Source organism: Camelus ferus, chromosome 1 (assembly GCF_009834535.1).
Source record: "Camelus ferus isolate YT-003-E chromosome 1, BCGSAC_Cfer_1.0, whole genome shotgun sequence".
In the NCBI taxonomy this organism is placed as follows: Eukaryota; Metazoa; Chordata; class Mammalia; order Artiodactyla; family Camelidae; genus Camelus; species Camelus ferus.
This window is the reverse complement of record NC_045696.1, coordinates 118,410,840-118,437,171: the sequence shown is the minus strand read 5'-3', so window position 1 is coordinate 118,437,171 and position 26,332 is coordinate 118,410,840. Positions and strand designations below refer to the sequence as shown.

At 38.3% G+C, this 26,332-nt stretch overlaps 1 protein-coding gene across 7 annotated transcripts in view; it reads right to left on the bottom strand.

The window, feature by feature from the left end:
- The window catches only part of TBC1D5 (TBC1 domain family member 5), a 498,574-nt gene that overhangs the window by 183,086 nt on the left and 289,156 nt on the right, over positions 1-26,332 (bottom strand). For all 7 annotated transcript variants that reach the window (XM_032488852.1, XM_032488869.1, XM_032488856.1 and 4 more), the window contains 5 exons: positions 24,634-24,736; positions 17,886-17,974; positions 16,323-16,373; positions 16,159-16,228; positions 10,905-11,077 (listed from right to left, as the gene is read on the bottom strand). In XM_032488852.1, the coding sequence (XP_032344743.1) occupies positions 10,905-11,077; positions 16,159-16,228; positions 16,323-16,373; positions 17,886-17,974; positions 24,634-24,736 (486 nt within the window). The remainder of the gene's footprint in view (positions 1-10,904; positions 11,078-16,158; positions 16,229-16,322; positions 16,374-17,885; positions 17,975-24,633; positions 24,737-26,332) is intronic.

Genomic DNA, 26,332 nt, shown 5'->3' with positions numbered 1-26,332 from the left:
AGACAGCTTAAAGGAGACATTCTACTGTTCCACCATGACTTAAAACAAGTCTGACAATGTACTTCTGGAGAAGTTTTCTTTTTTATGACCTTCATTAGATGGCATTTTATGTGTGTCAGGTTTCAGGGTAACATTTGTTTCTCCTGTACCCTTATGTTCAGTTACAGACATTACAACAATTGTAAAGTCACAGTCCTCCTGGGTTCCTTTAGAGAATGATGAAATAACCTGAAGTTGATCTAGGTCTGGTGGGTGAGTTCAACACTGGTGTTGGCAAAGTGACAATGTACAGTGTTAAGATATATAACTGAAAGATAAGGCTGACTTTAGCCCTAACACCTGGAATGGTGCTGGGATGGGGCTATGTTCGATCTTGAGCTATCCTGCCCTGGTAGCCTTCAGTGGATCAGTATTTCTCAGATGCCTAGCACGCCTTGTGTTTCAATCACCTCAATTCTTAATCAGAAACATAAATTTCAGCACTGTGAATTTCATCACATACTTGCAGGAAATTCTAGAGAACATATTTCCGTATTGATCTTTAATAAATGAACTATTTTGATAAATAAAATTTAATAAATGAGGTCTGAGTTGCAGAGTTAAAAGTTTATAATAAAAACTTTTATATGTACGGGAAGCGTTTTAATGTTCATTGTAAATACTCCTTGGAAGAAGCTAGGTATTTCAGAAGCATTTAAAACGATTCGAATATATCAAATGAAAATGCCATCATCTGCTTTTTGGTTGTTTTCACTAGTCCAATACACTTATTAGGCTCCAAAACAATACTGGAAGAAGCCATTTAATTGGAAGCAATTTCAAACCATGGGCAGAGTTTTAGAAAAAAGCAAAAAAAACAAGAACAAAAACAAAAGCAGAAACAAAACCCCCAAAACAAAAAATCCTGGTCTATGCTAAATATTCCACTCACAAATGGTTAGCATTCCCAGATTCTATCGGAAATCACTGGTTCCTCGAAGCCCAAAAGCCTACTGTTCTTAAAGGTGTTATTATCATGTCTGCACATACTATGTACGTGACTGAAATTATGTCCCCTGCATGTCAAAAAGCACCAGGAAATTAACAAAATGGAGTTGCCTGTCATAAATTAAAAGAAAATTGTGCCATTTGTACTGGGTTAAGAACACTGGGTGGCTAATTCTCAATCTTAGGTGTCTGTCATTTTAAAGTAGTCTTGGATTCAGAAATAGAGAAATTTACAGTATAATTTATAGCTGGATCAACACTCCTCTCTTAGTAATACAACAAAAGCAAAAAATATAGATTAGAAGTAAGCCCGCACAAATAAAACCAAGATTTTTGACAAAGGTGCAAAGGCAAACGAATAGAAAAGGGGTAGTCTTTCAACAATGATACTACAATGATTGGATACATCTGTGAAAAATAAATAACCTTCATCTATACGACTCACTTTATATAAAATTAACTCAAAAAGGATCACAAACCTAAATATAATACATAAAATGATTAGAACAAAATATGTGTATGACTTGGGTTAAGTGGAGTTCTCAGATATGACACCAAAAACACATTTGATACGAAAACAGGAGATAAACTGGATTTCACCAAAATGAAAAATGTTTGCTCTATAAAAGATACTTATAAGAAATAAAGACAAGCCACTGACAGGAAGATACTATTTGTGAACTGCAAATGTAACAACAGATTTGTATTCTAGAATATACAAAAAACTCTCAAAACTCAACACTAAGAAAATAAATCCAAATTATAAAAAGGGCAAAAGATGTGACATATTTGAACTGATATTATTTTGATTAAATTTACGTTGAGATAATTGCATATTCACATGCAGTTGTAGGAAACAGTACAGTGGGATTCTGTGACCTCAGTTTCCCCAATGGTAGCATCCTCAAAGCTATAGCACGGTATCACAACCAGGGCACACCACTGTCCACACAGCCACAACCCCGAAACATTCCGTCACCACCAGGATCCTTCCTCTGCTCTTTTTACAGACACACCCCCTTCCTTCCTGCTTTTTTTTTTCTTATCAATTTTATTAGTCTTTTCAAAGAAGTAGCTTTTTGTTTCATTTTTCTTGTTATTCTGTTTTTAATCACACTGGTTTCAATTTTTACCTCTATTCCTTCCTTCTATTTACTTTTTTGTCTTATTTTTCTAGGTTCTTAAGGTGGGAGCTTACACTACTAATTTGACTTTTCCTCTTTTCTAATGTAAGCATTTAGTGTAATACATTTCCCACTGAGCCCTGCTTTAGCTGTGTCCCACAAATTTGGGTATGTTGAATTTTCATTTCATTCAGTTCAATGTACTTTTAAATATTTCTCTTGAGACTTCCTCTTTGATTTAGGGATTATTTGGGAGTGTGTGGCTCAGTTTCCAAGTGTTTAGAAATTTTTTCCATTATCATTCTGTTATTTCTAATTTGATTCTATTGTGAATACGGAAAATACACCGTGTGATTTCAGTGTATTTTAATTCGCTGAGGCTTGTTTCATGGCCCAGCATATGGTCTATCTTGGTACATGTACCGTAGATACTTGAAGATAACGTGTATTACACTACTATTTGAAGAAGTGTTCAATAACTGTCAATGAGACCATGATGGGGGACACCGCTGCTGAGCCCTTACTTTTGGTCTAGCTGTACTATCAATTGTTGATGGTCTCCAACTGTAAATGTGGATCTGTCTTCTCCTTTTAGTTCTGTCAGTTTCATGTTCACATAATTTGCAGCTCTGTTCTTGAATGTATACACATTCAGGACTGCTAACTCATTTTGGTGGATTGACCCTTTCATCACTATGTAATGTCCCTTTTGTCTCCGGTAATTCTCTGTGCTCTAAAGTCTACTTTATTTGATATTATTTTGGCCACTCCTGCTTTCTTTTCATTAATGTCCATGTGCTATATCTTTTTTAACCTGCTCATGTCATAATAGCTGAAGTAGACAGCATGTAGTTCAGTCATGTTTTTAAATCTGCTAATCTCTGTCTTTTAATTGGTGTATTTAGACCATTTACATTGATTCCACAGTGACAGTGAATCAGTGGGAAGTGGAAATTGGAGAAGACCTATTTCTGGAGGTTTGGAAGAAAAGAGGAGACAAGTAGGGATGCTGGAAGGGGGAGGCTCAGAGGAATGCTTTTGTTGTGTTTTATTTTTTTCTTAAAGAAGAAACAGCAAAGAGGAAGAGGTTAAAAACATTGGGGATATAATACCTAACAGCTCTTGGTCACAAAGAGGGAAAGAGTTAACTCCAGAGTATTAGAGACAGAGTGAACAGAGGCATCAACCAGAGCACAGGAAGCAAGGGAGGTTCAGGCTGGTGGCCAGGAAGGAAGAAGCTGAGATGGTCAGGTTTAGTAGCACGCAGATTGGGCAGACTGTTTGAGAACACACATAAAAGGATGGTTCAGCAGGGTAGTGTGCTGCATGTTATGAAACTGCAGTGGCTCCAATCCAGTGTCCCCAGCTCTCCCAAGTAAGCATTATCATTTTGGGTTATTATCAAATCACAGATTCTGTGAGCAAAGTATTTCTTCAAGCGGCCTGTCCTCCACTGCCGCTGTCTCCTCCAGATGACTGCAAAGCTCTCCCAACTCACATCCATGTTTTCAGTCCTGCTTCTCTCAAACACATAAACCACAGTGATTTAGTTTAAATGTCCATTATGCCAAAATGCTCACTGTTTTACATTCTTGAAAGTCAGGTACACACGTTGTTTAGGACTTGATCTCTGTGCCTCTTCCTGTGTCACTTTATTACCAACTTCAATTGGCATCATACAGCATCTGGGCTTCCAAACCAGTATGTTCAAATCTCTCTCCAAAGCTCTAGAATCACATAATACAACTGTCTACTGAATATCCATGGTCCCAAAGGAACACCAAACTCAACACATCCATAAGTGAATTCCTCTTTCCTTTGACATTTTTTCTCTATTATTCATTATCTCTGTCATTTTCACCATCACTGACTGTGCTGTCCAAATTATCTTTGCTTCTTCCCTCTTCCTCACTCCCATATTCAATTCATTACAAATCCTGACAATTCTAGCAACTTGGTATTTTCCAATTATTTCCACTTACCGCTATCTTTACTGCTTTTATTTTGTTTCAGGCCACCGTACCCTCTCTTCTAGAACACAGACGTTACTACTTTTGTTGCTAATCACTGTTCCCCTGGCTTACTACCCCCTTCAGTTTCTTTACAGCTGTGTAACCAGGGCAATCCTTCTAAACTAAAAATATGATTATGAAAGCATTATGTTTCAGTGCCACCTTCTCTCCCTCATCCTGGAATAAAGATCTAGACCAGTGCTGTCCAGGCGAACTTTCTACAATGATTGGACTGTTCTTTATCTATACTGCCCAGCTGACTAGCCACTTAGTCACATGTGGCTGGCATTAGGCACATGAAATAGGAATAGTGTGGCTGAGAAACTAAATTTTAAATTTTATTTAATTTTAATTAATTTAAAATTTATAGCCACCTATTGGGCAGCACAGATCTAGACTGTTCTTAGCATGACATATGAGTTCCCCTGTCCTGGCATTGCCTCATTTTCCTCCTTCCTTCTCACACAAAATCTACTCTAGTTTTAATGAACTGACGCGTGTTTCCTGTATCCATGATGACATTCAGACAGGCATACCTTTCCTCACGCTGTGCCCAGCTCCAGGGGATAGAGGACTTTTGGTCTGAGGTAACCATAAATCCCACTCCCTGCTTTCCTATCGTTTCTTGTGTTAGGGTTGGCCATTACCCCAATTCTACGAACGACACTTACGCCTACATCTGCTAGCGGCGATTACTAGGAAAACGCCTCTACTTTGCTTAATCAAAGAGGCCGAATAAGGTTGGCACCAGCCTCTTGCACAAATATGCAGCTCTGAACCATTATCTACTGAACTACTGAATAACTGATGTCCAGCTGGAACATCATCTTGAGACCACTTAGCCACAATCATGAAGCAAGACCAAGGGAACCTGCAGGTCTCAATACTGCAGAGCCACTGAACAGCTGACAGCAGCTGTCTACCTCTAGACTTGTTACTTCTTAGGAAAAATAACAACAGACAAAAACCCAAGTGGCCATCAGAGCCACTGAACAGCTGACAGCAGCTGTCTACCTCTAGACTTGTTACTTCTTAGGAAAAATAACAACAGACAAAAACCCAAGTGGCCATTTACTCGGGCCAGTCCTAGCCGAGTTTCTGTTACTTGTAGCCAAATGCAATGCTGATGAAGTGTCCACTTTCGTGCTCCCCCAGCATGTTCTGCATGATTCTAATTATTACATTATAGCAAAATAATGTTGTTTATATATGTATCACACCAAACTAACCATTCTAACACCTATCCTGACTACCTAGATGTAACTGTAATGCAAAACGTAATAAATATTAAAGCCACAATTTAATCTAAATATTTCAAGTCTCAGTTATTTTTTTTCTATGTAATGTGAGCTCCCTGTGAACAAGTGCCTAACATTTATTAGGAATTAATATTTATTATGTTATACTGAGGTGAGTGAAGTCTGCCAGGATATAAGCTGTCTGTGAAGGCATCAAACTCCCCAACAAGGGACTGGTCAAGCTGAGATACTCAGTTATTTAATACAATATTAATACAAATGAGATTGAAGGACTTCATGATTAGCTGCCATCTAAAAGACCCTGAGATGTTGGGATTTTGTGCAGGGCCAGTAACAAAGCCCTATGGCCTGCTACCAAGGAGCCCACTCCCCTGCCTCTTTATTTTTCTGTCTGACCCAAATAAGGCCAATATTGGACTTGGACAAGAAGAACTACGCCACAGAAGATGGCGTATTATTCTGGCTGTATCTCTGCTGCCCACTCCCTCTGTGCGGAAGACCCTGAGACCTCTTCGTCCTGGTTCTTGGCACAACCATGGCTCTCGGGCCCTCCAATCTCCATTGCCTCCTTACCACGCTGGTTTCTGATCACTACTAACAAGACTCCTCTGACTCCCAGCCGTGCACCTGTCTGGGCTTTGCTGCTTACCTGGTCACCCTGCACTGGCTCGTGGTCCAGTCTGATGCATGGTACCTCTGGGTATCTCAGTTTCCTACCACACCCGTGGCCCTGGTCATATCGGATTGCAAATGGACGCTCAAGAGTTCAAAACCTGGCTCAGCTTCGTGGTCACTAGTCCACCTCAGTAAGCCTTTATAAGACCTGAGTCCCTCATCTACAGAGCAGAGATGACAACAGTGGCTGGCCCGGCGTGCCGTGAGGGTAAGTAAGATAATCGACGTGGAGCCTTTAGTGCCATGACTAGCCCACAGGGCACAACAGATATTAACAAGTATTAATCATTATTTCAAATAATTTATTACTCTTCCTCATAATTCTTTATCATAATTCTTCATATAGAAGGGAAAACCCAACTTTTTCAAAATGAGTAATTTTGAGGGGATGCGTGACAACAAAGTATCATTGAATCTTCATCTTCTTATCCCTCAGTCTGTATTTTACATTTAATATATAAGGCTCATTGAAAAGACAAGAATATTTCCATTAATTGTGTTTAGAATAGGAAGCTATTTCCCAAACTGTTGAGAGAAAGCATTTTTAAGATGGGTAATTACACTGACTTTGATGACAGAGTTATATTTTTTACCATATGTTTATACTTCAAATGTAACTTTAAAAAACTTGGTTGTCATACATAATCTCACTGTGATATGTGTTAGAACAAATATGCTGTGATAAAATATTCTGAAACTGTACCACAGCTTAGAAGACTGTTTATCAATAACCAAGAACCTCCTCAATTAAATTACTAGAAACCACCACAGCAAAACAACTGCTAATCCAGAAAATAGGAAATAAGGGAAATGGAAGATGTCTAATAAACTTTTGGGAGATATGGAATTTATCCCACGAGTGCTGTAAAGAGCTCATAATTTAAGAATGCCAAAGCCCAAGTGTGTTATGAGGGCCTTTCCTCAAAAGTGACGTTAATTGCATATCCTACAGATGCTTATTATGTATTCTATTTATATCAAAGGATAAAATGTAGTCGAAAATATACAGATTCAATATATTTAAGAGTGATAATAAAACACAGTTACTCTGGCCTAGCAAAAATTGTTAAGCTTTAAACTTCAATTTTTGGTCTGTTTATGAAACCATACTGATAGTATTAAATATTAAGAAAATAGTATTGAATCTTTATATTTGAATCTATTATGATTAAGGGTCTTATGAACTCAAAACAAGTATGTACTCATGGATGGAATTGTAACACTAATATTTTAGTAATATTAACTCCTAAGTGATGAAATCACAGGACATTTTTATTCTCATATTAAAAATGAAGATACAAAAAAAAAAAAACCAAACCCCAAAACTCTTAGAAATTACCTTGTAAAGTTGGCAATGACGCAGTGAATGTTTTACTTTGGAAATCAGTCAGCACTCATGGATAGGTCCCTACAGAACTTAATTTTTTAAAAGCCGAACACTCATCAATAATTGGCAAACAAAACACAACTCAAGATGTCAATTATCTGAATTAAAGTAAGAGAAATTTCATTCTAAGTGCAATAGGAGTAATTTTTCATAAAGTTAATGAGAAACTGTAAATTACTTTTAGGAAATACTATTTTATAATATCACCTAGAAAGTATTAAATATTTAATTGCAAATTAACTTTGTTTAACCTTTAAAATAGTAAGTTGACTTAACATTTCCTAACAGAAAAAAACAGCCACAATTATCCAGGGGAAAATGCACTTAAATATAGCATTAATAAGCAAGTTATTACATAACATTCAAGATTTCAAGGGGTCTTACTCCCATATTGCAAGATAACTATCATCAATTTATTTAAAATTAAGATAAGCTAATTTGGAATGACTTCTAATTTTGTTAAATAAATTTATTAGCAAAATGCAACAAATGCCTTCACATGTGCTGCATCAGCCACGTCAGGACACTTCCACATATATTCCCTAACAAAAAACAGAAGAAAAACTACTTTTCAAAATGGAGTAATTATAAACTCTTTTTGTTAAAGATGATCACAACCATATCAGAAAGCAGATTTAAACAAACTTGAATGTATCATGCAACTGCTAAAGACTGACTAAAATTAGATGCCTGGACTCAACGTGGGGTATGATTTCATTTTGCTAACACTTTCTCTACCATGTAAACAACTTTCTTCCAACAGGAATAGACAGCAGTACCAGCAATTACTTAGATCAATGTTAACTTGTGCGATATAAAACAAAACAAAACAAAGTGAACAAATTCAATTCACTTCCATGAGATAAAGACCTGTAGTATTTATGAGATTCAAGGACATAAAATTATTGTGCCAAAATGCTATGATCTGTTTCTAAAAGTTTACTCTCAACTTCGATACTATCTCTTTAGCAGCCTTGGTCTAAAGGAGAGCTATGTTCCCACTTAAATAGAAGCTGTTTCCTTTAGTGAAGAAAACACAGAAAGCCACAGTCAGAGCTGGCGGAGATCATGAATCGCATGGTACATCATGTTCCCAAAGCTATGATATCCTAAGTAATGATAATGACAAATAATGATACCAAAAGCAGCACTAACCATATACTGAATGTTCACTAAATATTGACGGTGCTGCCCCGCGCCTGTGATCCGCACACGTGCTCACATCCACTGGGAATGATGGAGCTGCTCTCACTATGAGTTTTGTATATTATGATCTAATTCTCATAGGCACCCTCTGAAGTAGGTACCATTATGTTCAATCTCCATTTCACAGATGAAGAAACCAAGGCTCAAAGTAGTTAAACAGGTCTGTTTCATTTCAAAGCCTGTGCTTCTAACGGCTGTTTTACATAAGACTCTTTGGGGCCAGAGAGTAATATGAGTCTAACAGTCATCAATAGGAAATACATCGATGGTAGTACAGCTTTGGGTAGCATCAAAACAGGGAAATTCAACCACACTGCCTCACAAACATGAACAATAAAATCAAGTCTGATCAGTGAGATGAGTCAGTAAAATCATTGCTACTGTGAAATGTAGTACCGACCAATTAAGAGAAAGAGTGATTTCTTCAAAGTTTAAAAAATATATATATTTACATAACGAAGATAAAATTCCATGCAAAAATAAAGGGATAACTGAGCTGGCTATGGTTACTGCAAGCCTTGATTTTGTTAGTCCTGCTGAAAACTAAAGTTGAAAAGAGGAAGAGGAGTTAGGTCATGGATCATGGGATTTTACTGGGAAGGTGCTGGATGGATGTCACGGAAGCTCGAGGGATCGGTGTGGTGAAGAGAGAGCACTTGGGAACTACGTCTGAGAAGGAACTAGAACACAAAGCTCATAAATCGCTGTGCCAAGTCCACGCCCCTCCACTGCCACGGAGAGCAGCAGCTGGGTCAGAGAGCCAGCAAGCAACAAGCGTTTCACACAAGTGCTGAGTGTATCCACCAGGAGCCTCTTTCCCCAATATTTAAGACCAACTTCTAGACTAGACAACAATTTTTGAGGATATAAAATAGGTTTTTGTATTTGACTAAACCAAGTCTTCGAGTGCACAGTAGAAAGGAATTAAGAATTAGCCTCCTGACCTTGTCACTGGTATTTTAGATTTTTTTTTTTATTCTATAATCACACACAAATCAGCTGGACTTAGAAGCATGATGTCAATTCATCAGTTCCCGATGGCGCTGCCCCGTACCCATGATGCGCACGTGCACTCACGTCCACTGGGAGTGACGGAGCTGCTCTCAACCACGGAATCAAGCTTAAGTCACAGAGATGGAAACAAGCACCGTTAAAACAGGAGGGCAGACGTCGTCAACCACAGCCCAGGACTTCCAGAGGAGAACGGCTGAGTTATGATTAGTCATACACGGTGTAACGTGAAAACATAAAGAAAACACTCATGGACCTGCTTTTCTTTGGGCTAAATAAACAGCCTCCGCTCTGGTTCTAATCCTCTGACTTCAGAGTCTCCCTAATTCAAATACTGAGTTCATATTTATTTAATGAGAATCTACTGTATAGATCTCAGGAATATCTTCTCAACTTTCCTTATTGAGAGATGGGATTTGCAGGAAGTATCTACCAAGGACTGCCCGGCACTAGATACAAATGTCGCACTGTTTTGATTTAAAGGACCTTTTATTGTCTGTGCCCCTACATAACTATGCACATTTATTAAAGTTGTTATCTTTCTAAATTGCCTCACGTTGCAAGTCACTGAATGCGTGTGCACACCCTCCCCTCCTCCAAAGGTGACTAGCTCCACATTCTTCTGCTATATAGCATGTTACAGAAGTCACCTGGCTGAAGAAGGTTAATATATTATATTTTCATTGTGAGGGACATTTATCTTACTTTTAGAAATGCACTTCTGAGGGTAGACCAGATAACCACACTATAAATGGAAAGAACACGACTATCTGCAGGAATGCTGGGGTTCGGGGCTAGCTTCGTGTGTGTACAATCTGTGTGACCCTGCCCTTCTCAGAATGCTCAGTTTAATGCCTGGCTGTTGCCATCTCGAAATTCCCACTGACTTATTTTTTAAAGGGGCCATTCGCGTTTATTTTGCACTGGGCTCTGCAGATTATAGAGCCCAGCCTGCCTGGATGTGAACTATGACTTCACAGTTCAATACGTGTAAGCTCAGTGTAAGCCTTAGTTTCCTCCTCCATAACCAGGGAGTGATGCCCAGTTAACGGGGCTGGTGGGGGGGACTGGAGGAAACACCATATACGAAAGCCATGAGCACAGTCTGGCACACGAAACACAAAGGAGCCATGGCATGAAATGGAGCTGGAACAGCTCTGACTCTCGTGTCTATGAATCTGAAACACACAGAAGCCACCAGAAACCACAATTAGGTGATGCTGAGATTTAAACGAATACTTACAAGCCATATATCTGTGGTGCAATCTCTAGTCTGTTCAGGTGCATGTAAAGCTCAATATCGTGCTTCTTCAATAGATGATCCTGGATCTGGTTGACTTTAGTAACAATAGCAATTGTTGGCCCCAAATCCTGTGGTCGAGCAAAGGGGATAGGCGTCATCAGGGTCTCCTTCCCCTAGAAACAGGAAAAATGGAACATGGATTATTTGAACAGTGAAATTAACAAATATATGGACATCATTCTTGAATGTATTTATCAATAGGAGTTTAAATAGGAGCCAACATCTTCTTTAATTATCTCATGACAAATGCTTAAAATGTGGAATTCTATGCTAATCGTTGTACAGATGACTGCGCTCGTAAAGGCCAGGAAATATTCTAAAATATTTTCTCCTTGTGTTCCCTTGAGCAGTTTCTCTGGGGACACGAACTCTTACCAGATGATTCTGGCTAGAAGCAGTGGTGGCCACCAGTCTACCTGTCCACGGCCAGCGTGTCTAATCAGCAGCCCCAGTACCGAAACGGAACACCGGGAGGAAAACTTACTTCTTGTGGCATAAAGCGTCCACATGAAAAAAAGTGACTGAAAACGGTTTTCCTTTGAGGTCTCAAAAACTATAAAAAAAAAAAAAATGCCAGGAAGTAAAGTAAACTAGTACTAGAAGAGAAGATGTTCTCTGTCTTTTGATCAATTTAAATAGCTGGGTATAAATATTTTAAAATTCTCCAGACCACAAATACAGCTGACTTAAAAAAAAAAAAATCTCTGTGGGCCAACTTCAGCATCCCTTCCTGCCATCCCATGCCCTCGATTAAGAAAGACAGATCTGTCACTCCTTGCCATGTCTTCATGTAAACTTCAACTGCCCCCTCAAGTCTGAGGGTTTACCTAACACACTACATCTGACCTTTCTTCCGATGTCCGGTCCTCCACTTCCACCTCTTTCCAATACTGGGATTCACAGCATCTCTCTTGTGACTCTCTGCCTACCACTCATCGTCAGTCTACCTCTCTCATTCAGGTTCTTGTCTCTGTTTCACGAATGCTGCTTTCTCCTACAGCCCTGGTCTTAGTTTTATTCTCTACTTACACGCAATTCCCTGAGTGAGCTCAGCCACACACAGGGCTTCAACTGAAACCCCTTTTCCAAAGACTTCCTCATTTGTACTCAAGACCTAGAACTCGAGAGTGCCTCCCACACACTCCAATGCTGGCAAAGAATCCCAGATTCCCAAGGGGTCTCTAATGCAGCAGGCCCACAGCCGAGTCATCACCTCCTGCTCAAAGGCACGTTCATCCTCCCCAAGCCTACCTCAACCCATCCCCCAACGAGAACACCTAATCTGCCAATTTTAGCTCCTTAGAACCACTCAGGGGACTCCCGTGCGTCTCTTCTACTGTGACAACCTGACTCGGGGCCCTAATCTTTCCTTTCCTCCTGGTCTTGCTGCCCCTGATTTAGTCTGTTTTTATATCCATCTTCCAAAATTCTGGTGCTCCACCTAAAGCAGATGTTAGATTAGGCCAGATAGCCCTCCTTAAACATTCCTAACAGCTCCTCGCTATTTTTACTCTGGAGAAAACAGAACAATCAATCTAAATTCTTTGACCAGGTCTACAAGGTTTTCCATTACCTGGACGGCCTCTATTCTCACTGTGCTTCTAGAGGTCCTGGGATGCCACCTTCGACCTGAAATAGCCCCCTCCCTGGTGTTTCCACCCAGAAGCCCCAGATGCATTTAAAGATTCGGCTCAAGTGCCAGGTCCTGGTTCATTATCGTCTTCTCCCTCCTCTGCCATGGCAAGCTCACCCAATTCTCTGCCTCCTAAACTGTGCGATCTCTAAAGGGAGTGTCATCCCTCCGTTACTGAACCAGATTCAGAGGCACGAAGATAAGGAAGGTAAAAGCTCTTGCCCTCGTCGTCCGGAGGGAAAACTACACTGAGGAAACCCTCAGAATTCTGTATCAGAGCTGTGACTAATCAGGTCGGTAGAAAGTGCAGGAGAGGGGAGGGAGGGGCATGTGTATCAGGGAAAATTTCCTGGAAGGAGTTCGTGGAAGTTTCCCGGAAGCTGTCTTTTCAGGATCATTTCAAGTCTTAAAAAGAAACACAGTCCTTAGGACTCTCCACAGTGTCTGCCCCAGTGTATTTAGGTCTGAAGGACATACGACCACGTTAATTTTTATGGCTCAATTAATTTTCGTTAATTTGTATAGACAGGAGAGAGGTAAATCTCTTTACTGCAGAAACCTGTGGGCTGAATATCATGCAGTGTATGGTAGAAGCATGAGCTCAGACAGGGTTTCTAACAACCACATGGAAGACAGAACACTGTATGTAGCCCTCTTCTAAGGGCCTTCAATAAACATGCTCCTGAAAGTCTAACTGCTGGCTTTGGAGAGAACTGATCCTAAATTAATCTGTTAAAAATGTTTATCTTAATGAAATCATACTACTGATTTCTAGTTGGAATAGAATGAGTTGTCATTAAATCAATAGCATCTGTAGCCCATTCTTCAAATACTTAACAGAGATTCATGTGTAGTCTAAGAACTACAGTCATATACCAATTGTAGTTAGAAAAGATTACCCCTCAGAACACTTGTAATAAAATATCTTCAATTTTAAAAACTTGAAAGTAATGTTCATGAGAACTACAATGCTAATAAATAGCTTAGCCTATCTAAAAGTAAAATCAAAAAAGAGTAAAGATAGAGTTAATGTAAAATACTTCCTTATCTTCAGGATTTCTTATCATAAAGAATGCTATTTGCATTTAACAAATACGATCAAATGAGATAACCAATAAAATGGGACTCTTATTAGTGGTTCTCAAAGTGCGTTCCACAGATCAGTGCCAGGCCACAAACTGCTGGAGGACGGCAGCCGGGTAATGATGTCACACCATTACATAAATGCATGCACTGCTTCCTTCACCGAGAAAGTCTTATCACAAAAAGTATGTTGCTGAACTAGGCAGCACACGTAGGAATAGACCTGAACTTTCCAAGGGATTAGAAGAACTGAATGAAGGAGTGATATATTAATTTCTTGAACTTCTTTTTAAAAAGATGACAGAATCATGAAACAGAATAAAAAGGGGAGGATAAAAAAGGGATTCATTAAATATGTTTTTTAGGAATATATTATGCACTGGTAAATGCAAATAAACATGATTTCTCAGAGGTCACATCCATGTGACACTGGTAAAATAAATGTCATTGTGTTGTCTAAGCCATTTTCATGACTTGATTTCGTGACAGCAACATGAATAAGTGAACCTGAAAAATGGCGGCCCTCACATTTTTATTACTCAGTTTCTCAGATACTGTGAATCAGTTATAAACTACAAAGTGGCCACTGCATAAAATGATCATGATGTCGGTATTTAAATGTATTCAAGCACTCTGCTCAAAATGTGATGCTCCCATAAGCCTAGGACTTCATCCCATCACCTGCCAAGGACATGGATTTATTGTTCCAAAACGTAAAGCAGTTCATCACACGTGCTTACAGCAAGTTTCCCCTCCAATAACCCTTAAGGAATGTAGCATGCTGATGTACTGCTGAAAGAAGACTTTATCAGCTCAGTGAGGGGTTGACAAACTTTCCCTGTGAAGAGCCAGATGGGAAATATTTTGGGCTTTCCAGGTCACACGGTCTGAGCTGCAGCTCCGCAGCTCTGCTGGTGTAATGAGCGCGGCCACAGGCAGCAAGGAAACCAACAGGGGTGGCTGCATCCCAACCAAACTTTCTTTATGGACATGGAAATCTGAACTCAAGATAATTTTCGTATGTCACAAAACATTATTTCTCTTTTGATATTTTTTCCAACCATTTAATAATGTAAAAGCCATTTTTAACTCACAAGCTGTACAAAAACAGATGGCAGGTCAAATTGGCCTGCAGGCAGTAGTTTGCCCTGACCTAGAGCAAAGGCATAAAAAGCATTAGATAGTCATTTCATTTTCTAAGAGATGGAGTGAAGTGACTGAGCAATGCATGGTTTCTAACCAGGATGCATTCAATTATACCAATACAAAAGAAATTAGTTGTACAGAAAATAATATACCAAACACTCTTAACAACATCCCTTGTCAGAATATTTTACAATTTTCCCATTATTGTGTAATAACAATGAAAAGACCATAATGACCTCTAAGTTAGCATATATGTTTGTTTAAAATGACAGTTAATTTGGCAATCCCATCCCCTAGAGATACAGCAAGAGAGCTGAAAACATATGTTCACACAAAAGTTTGTACACGAATGTTCACAGTAACATTATTCTTAATGGCCAAATAGTGGAAAGAACCCAAATGTCCACCAATGGATGTATGGAAAATAAAATGTAGTATATATCCAGGCAATGGAACATTATTTGGCTGTGAAAAGGAATGAGGTACTGACAGACACCTGCTGCAACATGAATGAATGCTGAGAATATTATGCTATGTGAACAATTGGTCACAAAAGGCCACATATTATATGATTCCATTTATATGAAGTGTCCAGAAAAGGCAAATCCAGGAAATAGATAGCGTACCAGTGATGCCAGGGCTCTGGGGAATGGGGTTAAGGGAGGGACTGCTAATGGGTACAGGATTTCCTTTGGGGGTGTTGGAAATGTTTTGACATTAGAGAGTGGGGACATTTGCACAACCCTGTGAAAATACTAAAAACCACTAAATTGTACCTTTAGAGAGGTGACTGTTAACGGTATGTTAATTATTTCACACAAAAAATTACAGTTAAAAAATAAGGTTAAGAGAGAGTAAGCATAAATGGTACTGATGCTAAATGTATATACTCAATAGTGATGCATTAGTCAAAGTAAAACAACCAATCTGACACAGAGTTGTCTACGCAATTCAGTATCTATCAACTCACGGGGGTAGCGACAGACCAAGTAGATAAATGCACGTATCACTCAAAATTTATAATCATTTTTAAGTAAGAAATTATACTGCCTGCATAAAATAGACACATAAAAGAAAGTTTCTACTTACTTATATGACATTTTTTATATTACTTCTTTATATCTGCCAGTATTACTAGAGACATGATTTAGATCCCCAGTTCAAACTTATTATTCCACAGGTATTCTTATATTTTCATTTTTTATAGTAATAATAATAGCTTCTATTCTCTGATCGTATGTTTTTCAACTTACTTACTTTAAACTTAAAGTTACTTACTGAAATCATTTGGTCCCTCAAATATATTGAAAAGATCTGCACTATAAGATTTACCTTTTGACCATCATGCTCAAAAGTAGAAAACCAAGGTTCAGCAGTTTCCATAAGTTGGGAGAACATCGCACTAAAAATTAGAAAAATAATATAATGCTAATATTAAACCTCCATTAATGTAAAAATGGCATCAAAAGTAAAAGTAACCAAGCTTCTGTACTTACTAGGCATCATGTTCCAGGTACTCAGGGTTCAGGAGCGTTTTCATTTCCTCACTTAAAAAAGCAATACAAGCAATCAGCACGTGTAACTTTTTAATTGAAGGACATGCAGAGGTGGCCTTTTTCTATACTCACAAGCCCACTTGCATAAATGTGTAAATTTAAAAAAAGCAAGCCTTTATTAATAAAAAGAGCAACTCCATTAACAAATGAAATCCTTTCTTTCTATAAGGATCAAAACCAAATTAGCTCCCTGTCAGTACCACAATGAGGTAACTCTCTAATTATTCTACATACCGAATACAGAATGTGACAATACACTCCTCAGACGTGCCTGGTCTAGAGTCAACTGATTACTCCACAATCCATCACTTGTCCAAAACAAAACAAAAATTAATAGTTACCAGTCAAATATCCCATATCAAAACATTATTTTCTTTTGATGGCTTCTCCTTTTATTATATTTTAATATCAATTAATCAGTGAGAGCACCTCTTCCAAATCTATTTTAGGGTTGCTTTTACTTTATAAAGGGTTGAAACAGCTATAGAAGCATGTCCAACTCATTCAAAAGCTATTCTCAGTGTATACTTTACTGCGAAATACGTTAGCATATATGTTTTAAAGAAGACAAGCTGCATGAAAACACCATCCCACACTAACTTCACCCTTACCCTTTAGAATAACTGAAGCAATGACAAGTAAGGTATGGTTACGATAGGTCAGATTCAGTAAACTCAGCATAATTAGAAAAAATCAAAAGGAACAAGAGAATACTACTCTGTAATACAGTAAGCAAGTTAATTTGACAAATACCCTAATATATGCTCAGCAAAATGGGATGGCTATATTTGGTTAATGAAGATCGTACAGAAAAGCACATGGAGTGCTGTGTGTTGATTTTATTCTCTGCATAGAGATGGGCTAGCCTGTGGAATATTCCTGGCGAGGTTTTACATTCCCTCAGCTCTCCCTTTCCAGGATGCTTCCTGGCTGCCTCTCTGGCCTGACTAGTTAGCATCTCTTAAGTTAGAGAATAAATTCTAACAATTGGCCTAAGTTCATTACAATTAACATTACTTTCTGGAAATAATAAATTAACATATTTCAAAAACATGAGAAGTCATTTTTGTCTGTCTAAAGACTGGGGTTCTTTGTGGAACTGCTCTATTTATGAACTGAACTGAGTCAACTCTGGTGAGGAGAAAGTATCTCGCAGGTAAAGGTTCTCTCCCAGCCTGCAGTGAAAGATGGGTCACGAGAGGACAGTACGTATGAATGTTAACCATCATTAGCACTTTGCCGTTACAACAACAATCTCCTCCTCTTGATCCATCAGTTATACGTCCTTTGGTACAGCCCTAAGGTCTACTAAGATGTTTACAATTCCAAATTTGCCCCATAGCTGAAGTGGGATTACAATTAGTGAGTGGAATGAACAGCCAGCCGCATGAAACACAACCAAATGTTTACAATTTATGAAATACTTTCAAGGGACTAGATGTTGAGGTGAGAAAAAGATCACAGCAGGGCTGAAAAAATAGAGGGGCTTATGTCACGACTTGCCTTGGCTGCGCAGACTCACTGGCGTGAAGGAAGGCCTGGTGGTCACAGTGCAGGGTGAAGACGATCGGGGCCAGCAGCTCATGCATGCCCTGAAACAGACAACGAAGAGTGGCGGGTGGACAGGACCAGCCCAGCTGAGAGCTTCTGCAGCTGATTCCACCACCTGCACTTCCACACTATACAGAAAAGCATACACAGAAGAAGCTACAAAATGCGATTTTATGTCCTTTTAGAATTTGACTCCAATTCAGCCACAGCACGCATTCTTCTTTAAAAACATGGGGAGCAGTTCTCTTTTAAATGACACAACAGACAATAAATTGGCATGGTAGACAACCTTGCACCTGTCAGTTGCTTCAGGAGCTGTGCTCATAAATATGAATTTCATTCATGCAAATGATAATCATGAGCTACAGTGTAAAGATCTGCAGTAAGAAGGGCAACTGAGAACTGTAGACCTAAGGAAATTACAGCCAATGTTTTCATTATATAATGGCTCAAAATCAGGATGTCTGTAGATTTAGGAAGTGCTGAAGTCAGCTAGCTGGAAATGTTGGATAATAAGAGAAACAACCTTTAGCAGGTATGAGAGAAAACAAAGTTTTTAAAGTAGGATTTTCAACATGTTTAAGCAGAAGATGACTATGATTTTTTTCCTATCAACTTCAACTATAAGGTTACTTTTGAATTTATTTAGTGATTTCACCCATACGATTTTCTTTTTCCTTATACTGGTGTTCACTTGTGGATTTCATGAATAGATACAGAAACAAAAAGGTGTATTAGTTACTAAGATGTCTTTCAAAGGGTTTTATAAAAATGCATTTTTCATCTGTTACTGAGATGAAACGAGGTGGTTCATGACAGTGACCTGCCTTGTTAATGAAGATTGTTTCCCTACTTAGGCATCAAAAAATGTATTTTAGCAAGTTAAAAATAGACTACATTCTCTGCTGCCTCTTAGAGGGAGTAAATTACTATTTTCCTTTTGCGTACAGATGATCTTTTAGAAAAAGACAAGACAAAACCCCACCTTTACAGGAAATAACAATAAAGCACAAAAGCAGAGAGAACTGATTTTCCTGGTGGAATGAGAGAAACCCCCTGCGACGAGAGGACAGTGATACTGGCCTCTGCCCAGTCTAGCAGCTCTCTGCTGCTCACAGGACACCGGCTATTGTCATAAAGCCACACAAAAGTAAACGCTGCCGGAGTTCATTTGTAAGTTATCGCTAGCCTTGACTTAGAAGGACTTAATGACATTTTTACGAAATGATTCATGATCCATTGACAACTTACTTGTAATTTAGGACAAATTACCACATAGCACTTCAGTCTCTTTAGATAACCAACCCCTGCTAAACAGACCTTGAAAAGACTGTTCCTTAGGGGAACACGGGAGAGACCCAGAAAGAGTGGGAACAGCGCTGCTGGTGTGCTTTAAAATCATCATGAGGCACTCACTCTCCAGGAATAAGCTCAAGTTATTCCAAAGACCAAGTGCCATCATTTTAGTCATCATGGTAACAGTTATTATAGAGAACTGCAGAAAAGCAAAAACAAAAAGCAGAAAAAAACAAAAAAAAAGGGAGGTGAAAGGGAGGGTGGAAGGAAGGAGGGAGGAAGGAAGGGCCTAAACAAAGAAAAGAAAGAAATTTAAAACTGTGATAGACTCCTTCTGGTAATCTTTTGCTTCATTTCTGATGATTTCCTTAGGATAAAGTCCCCAGGAGTAGGATTCCTGGGTAGTTAAGACATTTGTTAAGATATACATACAATTTGGTATATACAATTAACCTGCCCTTCAGGAAGAATTCCCTCACTTTAGGGCATAAAAATCACCATCTCACACATCCCTACCTATATTTGTCTTTTTTTTTTTTTTAAATCCTGTCAAGTTTCACCATCAAATGGTGGTTTTAACTTAAATGCTAGTGATATTGAACACATTTTATTGGCCATTTTTATGTAATGAATTGTCCATTTTCTCCTGATGAAGTATCTTCCTTTTTCCTGATGATTTATAATTATTCTTTACCAATTTAGAATATTAACCTTTAGTCACTTTTCTTACAAATACTTTCCCATGTTTATCATTTGTCTTTTAATTTTGAGGATATATCTTATTGTGAAGCTGTATACTTTAAAATAGTCATATCTTTCATTCATTCTTCATGGTTTCTTGTTTTGCTTTCATGCCTAAAAAGACTTCCTCATATTAATATTAGGTTAAATATATAGTTTCCTTTTTTACAATGAATTATTTAACTTTGCCCTGAAGAATAAACAAACATGTATTTTTTTCTCTCTCAAGGAATTAAACTAATCTGTTGAATAATCATCATTTACTGAATAATCCATTTTCTCCCAAGAGTTCTGAAACGTCATCTTTATCATAAACTGAATATTTAGCTCTTTTTTTCCCTGAGTTTTTACTGGTATTCCATCGGTCTATATACTCTTAACAAGAACTTTAGCACTGTAATGACTTGAATTATAAAATATTTCATTTCTTCATATTTTCTGTTCTTTTTCTCAAAATCATTCTGACTATGCTAACATTTTTTTCATCCAAGTTAACTTCGGTAACATTTAGTTACATAAAACACTAAACAAAATACTACAATTTTTATTGCCATTGCATTAGATTTAACTGTAAGAAGGATTTTTTAACACCACCAGATATTCCAGTCCAAAAATGTGTAGACCTGCATAGTTTTTATTAGTTTTATTACTAGGTTTTCGTTGGTGTTGGTGGCAGTGATCTTCCGAATGAACTTTTCCCATCAGTTTTTTCCCCTCCCTGTGTTTTCTCACTGACTACGGCTGGTTTAATAAGAAGGAGCTCTTGCTAACTGCCTCTTCTTACCTTCTTTAAACGTTCTTGTCCCTCTAGCTTCTGTGACACTACTCTTTCTGGATTCTCCATTTGCTCATGCACCATTCACCTTCATTTATTCCAAAAACTACATACAAACCATCTATGATGTGCTGGGAGCACAAAAATGAAGTGGGCAAACTCCTAACCATGATGGCGCCCGCAGTCTACGTGGCAAGACACACAATAACAAAACAAGCATAGAAGTGCTATACACTTATCAACTGGGACAACTGATACATGTGTGCATGTGCACACACATAAGTGTGCACACACGCACACACACACACCCAGCTCCTACTATGGGCTCAGCACGTATAAGGTGCTCACTACCTAGGGACTGAAGGAATGAAACAGCTACCAGTCAATACAGTCACCACTCATTCATTTTGGAATAAATGAAGGCTGATATTTCATTTATCAACACAATGGCAACAGTTGAACTACAATATGCAAAATGGAAAAGAATACTGAATTATATTTCAACATTTCCCATCAATAAATAAGGGTGCTTTTTGTATAATGGAAATTCAGAGCCCCCTGAATACCATTAAGACATCCTCTTACAAATTCAGTGTTGACTCCCAACTACACTAGGGATAGTTTCCTCAAATAGACTTGGAAGAGACTGTTGGTTTTACTCTCAATTCTTGACTAGTGAAACCTGATTAATATTTAGAGGTGGCAAGCATATAGACATCTTTAAGGGAAAAGAGACGTATCTAGAAAGAACGGTCATAAATTCGATATGCTGTAAATCTGACAAAGTGTCATAAAAAATAATGTATTGTCAGGGTACTTCCTGGTCCCCCAAATGCATGCTTTGCTTGCACCCACACTGCCGGCGGGCACCCTGGCTTGCTGACAGCCTTTCCCCCGCTGGATCTGCGGTAGTCACTGTGCCCCAAACTCATGCCAGTTGAAAATAAAGGTAACAAAGTTTCCTTTGTCAACAGCCTGTAGGCTCACAAAATTGAACCTGTTCTTTTATCTGCCTGTGCTCATTTAGCCCACCAAGCAGTCTTTATTAAAGCGGAGACATCAGGCAGTCAAAGTTCATTAATACCATTTATATAATCTCTGCAGTTTCAATTAACTCAGCAAGACATTCTACTCCATGATAACAGTCTCATTAATTCAATAAAATCCCATAACTATTAACAATATGGTCGATGTTAAACGGGGTGTCACCTAGCACAAAATAATAGCTTTAACAGCTTGTGATGAAACTCAAGGTTTTCTCTTAAATTTGATCTGGCGAAATATTCACAGTCCTTTTACAGCAAGGGATCATTTCTATGTAAAGAATCTATAGCATTTTTAATGTGCACAGGGTGTAATTTAAGCCTTAGTAGGTGATAACCAGGAGTGAGTTAATAATACTTTCCTATTCAGTAACTGATAGACTTAATCTGAATTATCAAGAACGTGATCTTCCAGACTGCTGTTTAGTCTTTCTCATAAAAGGGAGGCATACACCACAAATGATGGCGTGTGCAGTTACTATGCTTTTGTTCCTTGTCCATGGAACTTGTTTCCATTATCTTAAGACTTCCTTAATCTAGACCTTCCTTTCTCTAGAGAAAAAGAGGAAACAGATGTAAAGCTGGGATAATTTTATTCCGACTTGATTTGCTATCATCAAATCTTTTACTATGAAATCAGAAAGAGGAGAGGAACAATGAAGAGGCTTTTAATGACAAAAGCCACCACCATGAGGAGAAGTGCAGAAAAACAGAAATAAACACAGATCACAGGTGAGGAGTCCGAGCCACAGAACTAAAGCTTCAGAAGCATTCTGCCCCCAGACTTCCTGTAAAGCATGTTAATAATGCTCTTAGACTTTCAGGCATCCTGAATGGAATTTTCTGCTCTTTGCTTCCCCCTAAATTCTACACTGATTGAAATTTATTTTCTCCCAGTCTCCTCTTTGGTTTGTTTTTGACTTCTAAACTTTGCATCCAATCTGAATAGCCTAACTTGCTTGGGAAGGCCTTTTCTACCCTGAGATTATAAAAAATTCTCCTAAATGGTTTTATTGTATTTTTATGTAATTTTAGTTTTTACAATTATATCTTTACTCTATCTGGAATTTATTCTCCAATAAAGGTCTAAGTTAATCTTTTTTTCCAGATGCAAAGCCAAATATGGCAAGCCCATATCCTTTTCCCATTGAATGAAAATGCCCTGGCTTGTCACATTAACATCTCACTTGTAACTGGACCTGTTCTTCGTTTGTCTCACTGATCTATTTCTCAATTCCCACATCCCTGTTTCATTGGTTTGATCAACAGAACAGTTATCAGAGCTTTCATATGTCCCTGGGCCACTCTCCCCTTCCCTTAAATTCTGTGGCGACTCCAGCATATCTAACACTGACTATGATGATAACTAATGATAACTGCCCCTGGCACTAACGTGAGCTCTCAGTCAGCACTCTATGCTTCTGACTCTACAAAGTCAATTCTATCATTGCTCTCATCAACGAAACTGAGGATAAGAAAAGCTAAGCAAGATTGCCTAAGATTGTGCAGCTAATAAGTGGTAGAGTTGAGATTCAAACATAGGCCTCTGAGTCTAGACCCAGTGTTCTTAACCACTAAGCTATATTATCTTCAGTAAAATTACTGTAAACCTTTTTGGCATTAAATGAAAAACAACTGTGTCTGGTTTTTAAAAACCACATGTCTCACTTAGATTATCACTGGAATGGTAATGCATTTATATAGTAATTTGGGAAGAAGTAATAGTTTTACTTAATATCTTCCCACCTAAAAACACACCATCAATTTTCTATTTATTCAGTGTTTCCTTTTATCCTTCAATAACATTTACAGCTGTCTTCATATAACTTTTGTTCCAATACTGTTAAATTCATTTCTAGACACTTGATAGTTTTGGTTGCCATTATAAATAGGGTATTTTTTTTTCCACTCTAAAAGCTAGTTATCACCATGTGATTAATATAAAGATATATTACTAATATCAAATCTAAGACAAAGTTAGTTCCCTTGGGTATCCAATGTATATAGTAACAAATATGTTATTAAGGACAACTGTAATATGACTTGGTTTATTATCTTTAAGTGAATCAAGTTTATCTCAAATTAAGTATACTGCTCTCACCATGCAAGTTTTTTTGTTATAATACACTGAATTTTGGTGGTTATCAGCTGGACATCACAACTTTGGATTGTTAGAGAATTAATAAGTGTCTGAATTTCCACTTAATATGCATTTTGAGAAACCCATAGAAATATGCAATTTGTGTATTTTTATTGGAGCCCTATAAGCTTAAATAGAAACCTAGACATTTCTTTATGTACTGAACAATTTACATTTCAAAAAGAGCAAACACAATCCAATAATATACGTTAGTAATGAGATGAATCAAACATCAGGATCACAAAGAATATCATATAAATTTCAAAAAGTTGAAAGGAACTTTCTGAAGCTACGTTACTGGTGAATTTTAAAGAGCAAAAGGACACCTGATTATTTTCTACATGGCATGTCACATATTTATAAATGCAGTGCTTAGAAACAATATTTATATCTGCAACTCTGAAAAGTTTTATTACTAGATTGCCTTCAAAGATGCTGTTTATAAACAAACTCCCAAAAGTTGAAAGAAAAGATTGAATGCCTTGTAGGAGACAATTTGGTGGAATGTCTCCCAATAAGGAGGAGGCAGACGTGCTGCGAGGAGCTCACTTTTCTCGCCAGGCAGCTGACGAGCCGCTCTCTGATTGCGTGACTATTATGATGCAGCTCTGGATACAATAAAGGCTACATTATTGCTCTATCATTTGTCAAGCTGTATGGAAAATTTTGAGTCAATGGATGCCACCTGTACGATATTTTCATTACCTGTTTATAAAGCAACTGCTCGTTTTCTCTAGCATAACAGAAAAGAACATCTGTAAGAATTTTTCTCACATTTTCTTGTTGGAAAAACTGCATTTCAGGAAACCTGAAAAACAGAAAACACAGGATTGAAATTGACTAGCACAATTCCAAGAATTACCCTCAGACTCTCATCTCTGAGAGGTGCCGAGGGCTGCTCCAGGTTTTAGTTCAAGTCTGCGTTTGCCATGCAACGTATGCCATGGGTGGGACTGATGTGTTAAAGACAAAAGGGTGAGGAAAGGGAAGCCACCATACCACAAGGGAAATGACACCCTTCACCATCTGACGATTTCAAGGGTCTTCATCTGCCTAAAGCCATTGCGTGGTGAAAGCAACAGTCTTTGAGCCTGTGCATTTGGGGTGGGGGATTGCTTTGTTTCACCTCACTGGTTTTGAGGACTATGTAAAATGTGATTTTTATAAGTATCAACATTTTGAAGAAATCATCCCTTTTTTTTGGATGCAAATATCAGGATTTAAATTATTATGTATGACCACACCACTAGTTTTATCTGATTAAAACACAGACTTCAAATGGAGTAAGTTAGTCAATGTTGCTTAAATGATCTCTGTATCCAAAATATTACCAGGTGCTTTGAGGTAATGTGAAATAAAAAAAAGGGCCGAATATCCACCTGAAAGGAGCTTAGACATTTGTTTATAATGCAAGAATGTACAATTGCAAGGACCCAAAGAGCAAATACACAGCAATGCAATAAACAATAAATATATAGCCTGCTCTGTGGATCCATGGGTTCCGTGTCTGTAGATTCAACCAACCATGGATCAAAGATGTTTGGGGAAAAAAAATCCAGAAAGTTCCAAAAAGCAAAACTTGAATTTGCCAGCAGCCAGCGATTATTTACATTGCATTAGGCAGCATAAGAAATCTAGAGAGGACCTGAAGTGCACAGGAGGGTGTGCAGATTCTATGAGGACACTACTCCATTTTATATTAGGGACCTGAACACCCACGGATTTTGTTATCCGTGAAACCAATCCCTCATGAATATCGAGAGGTGATCCTATAAGGGAAGAGGAATGTCACCTAGAAGTAAGCTGTCAAATGGGTCCAATCACAAAAGGTTTGAACAAGAATTTTTAGGAGAAGAGGAACATGGAACATTTCAAGGAAAGAGACAAAGGCACAGATACTCCAAATGTAGAGCCGAGTAGGGTGACTAGTAGTGCCAAAGAAAAGTACTTCCACGAAGCACTCCCCGTTGGGAGCAGGACATCAGGACAGAAGAAATGGCGGGAGGTCTGGAAAGAGCTCTGAGTGCAGTATTTACAACTGGGGAAAAACAAGAGAGTGACTCTGCATTTCTGAATAGGGAAATAACAAAGAAAATAATATTTCAGTAACTCCAGGTGGGAATAGGGCTGAAAGAGGAGAGAGAACAGGAAGGAGATAAGAGGACATTATACTGAAGTGAAACAGAAGCATCACAAACCCAAGGAGAAAAGCCTGGGTTCAAATTCCTGTTGCAGAATCGCGAGCTGTGAGACCTGGAGGCAGTCTATTAAGTAGGGATAATCATCCTGATCCTGTGATCAAGATGAGACGATGTGAAAGCACCAAGAGCGGGACTTTCAGGAAGAAAGGTCACTGCTAGTCTCTGAGCACTGGTAGGTACTCTAGGAGATAAAGATGCGAACT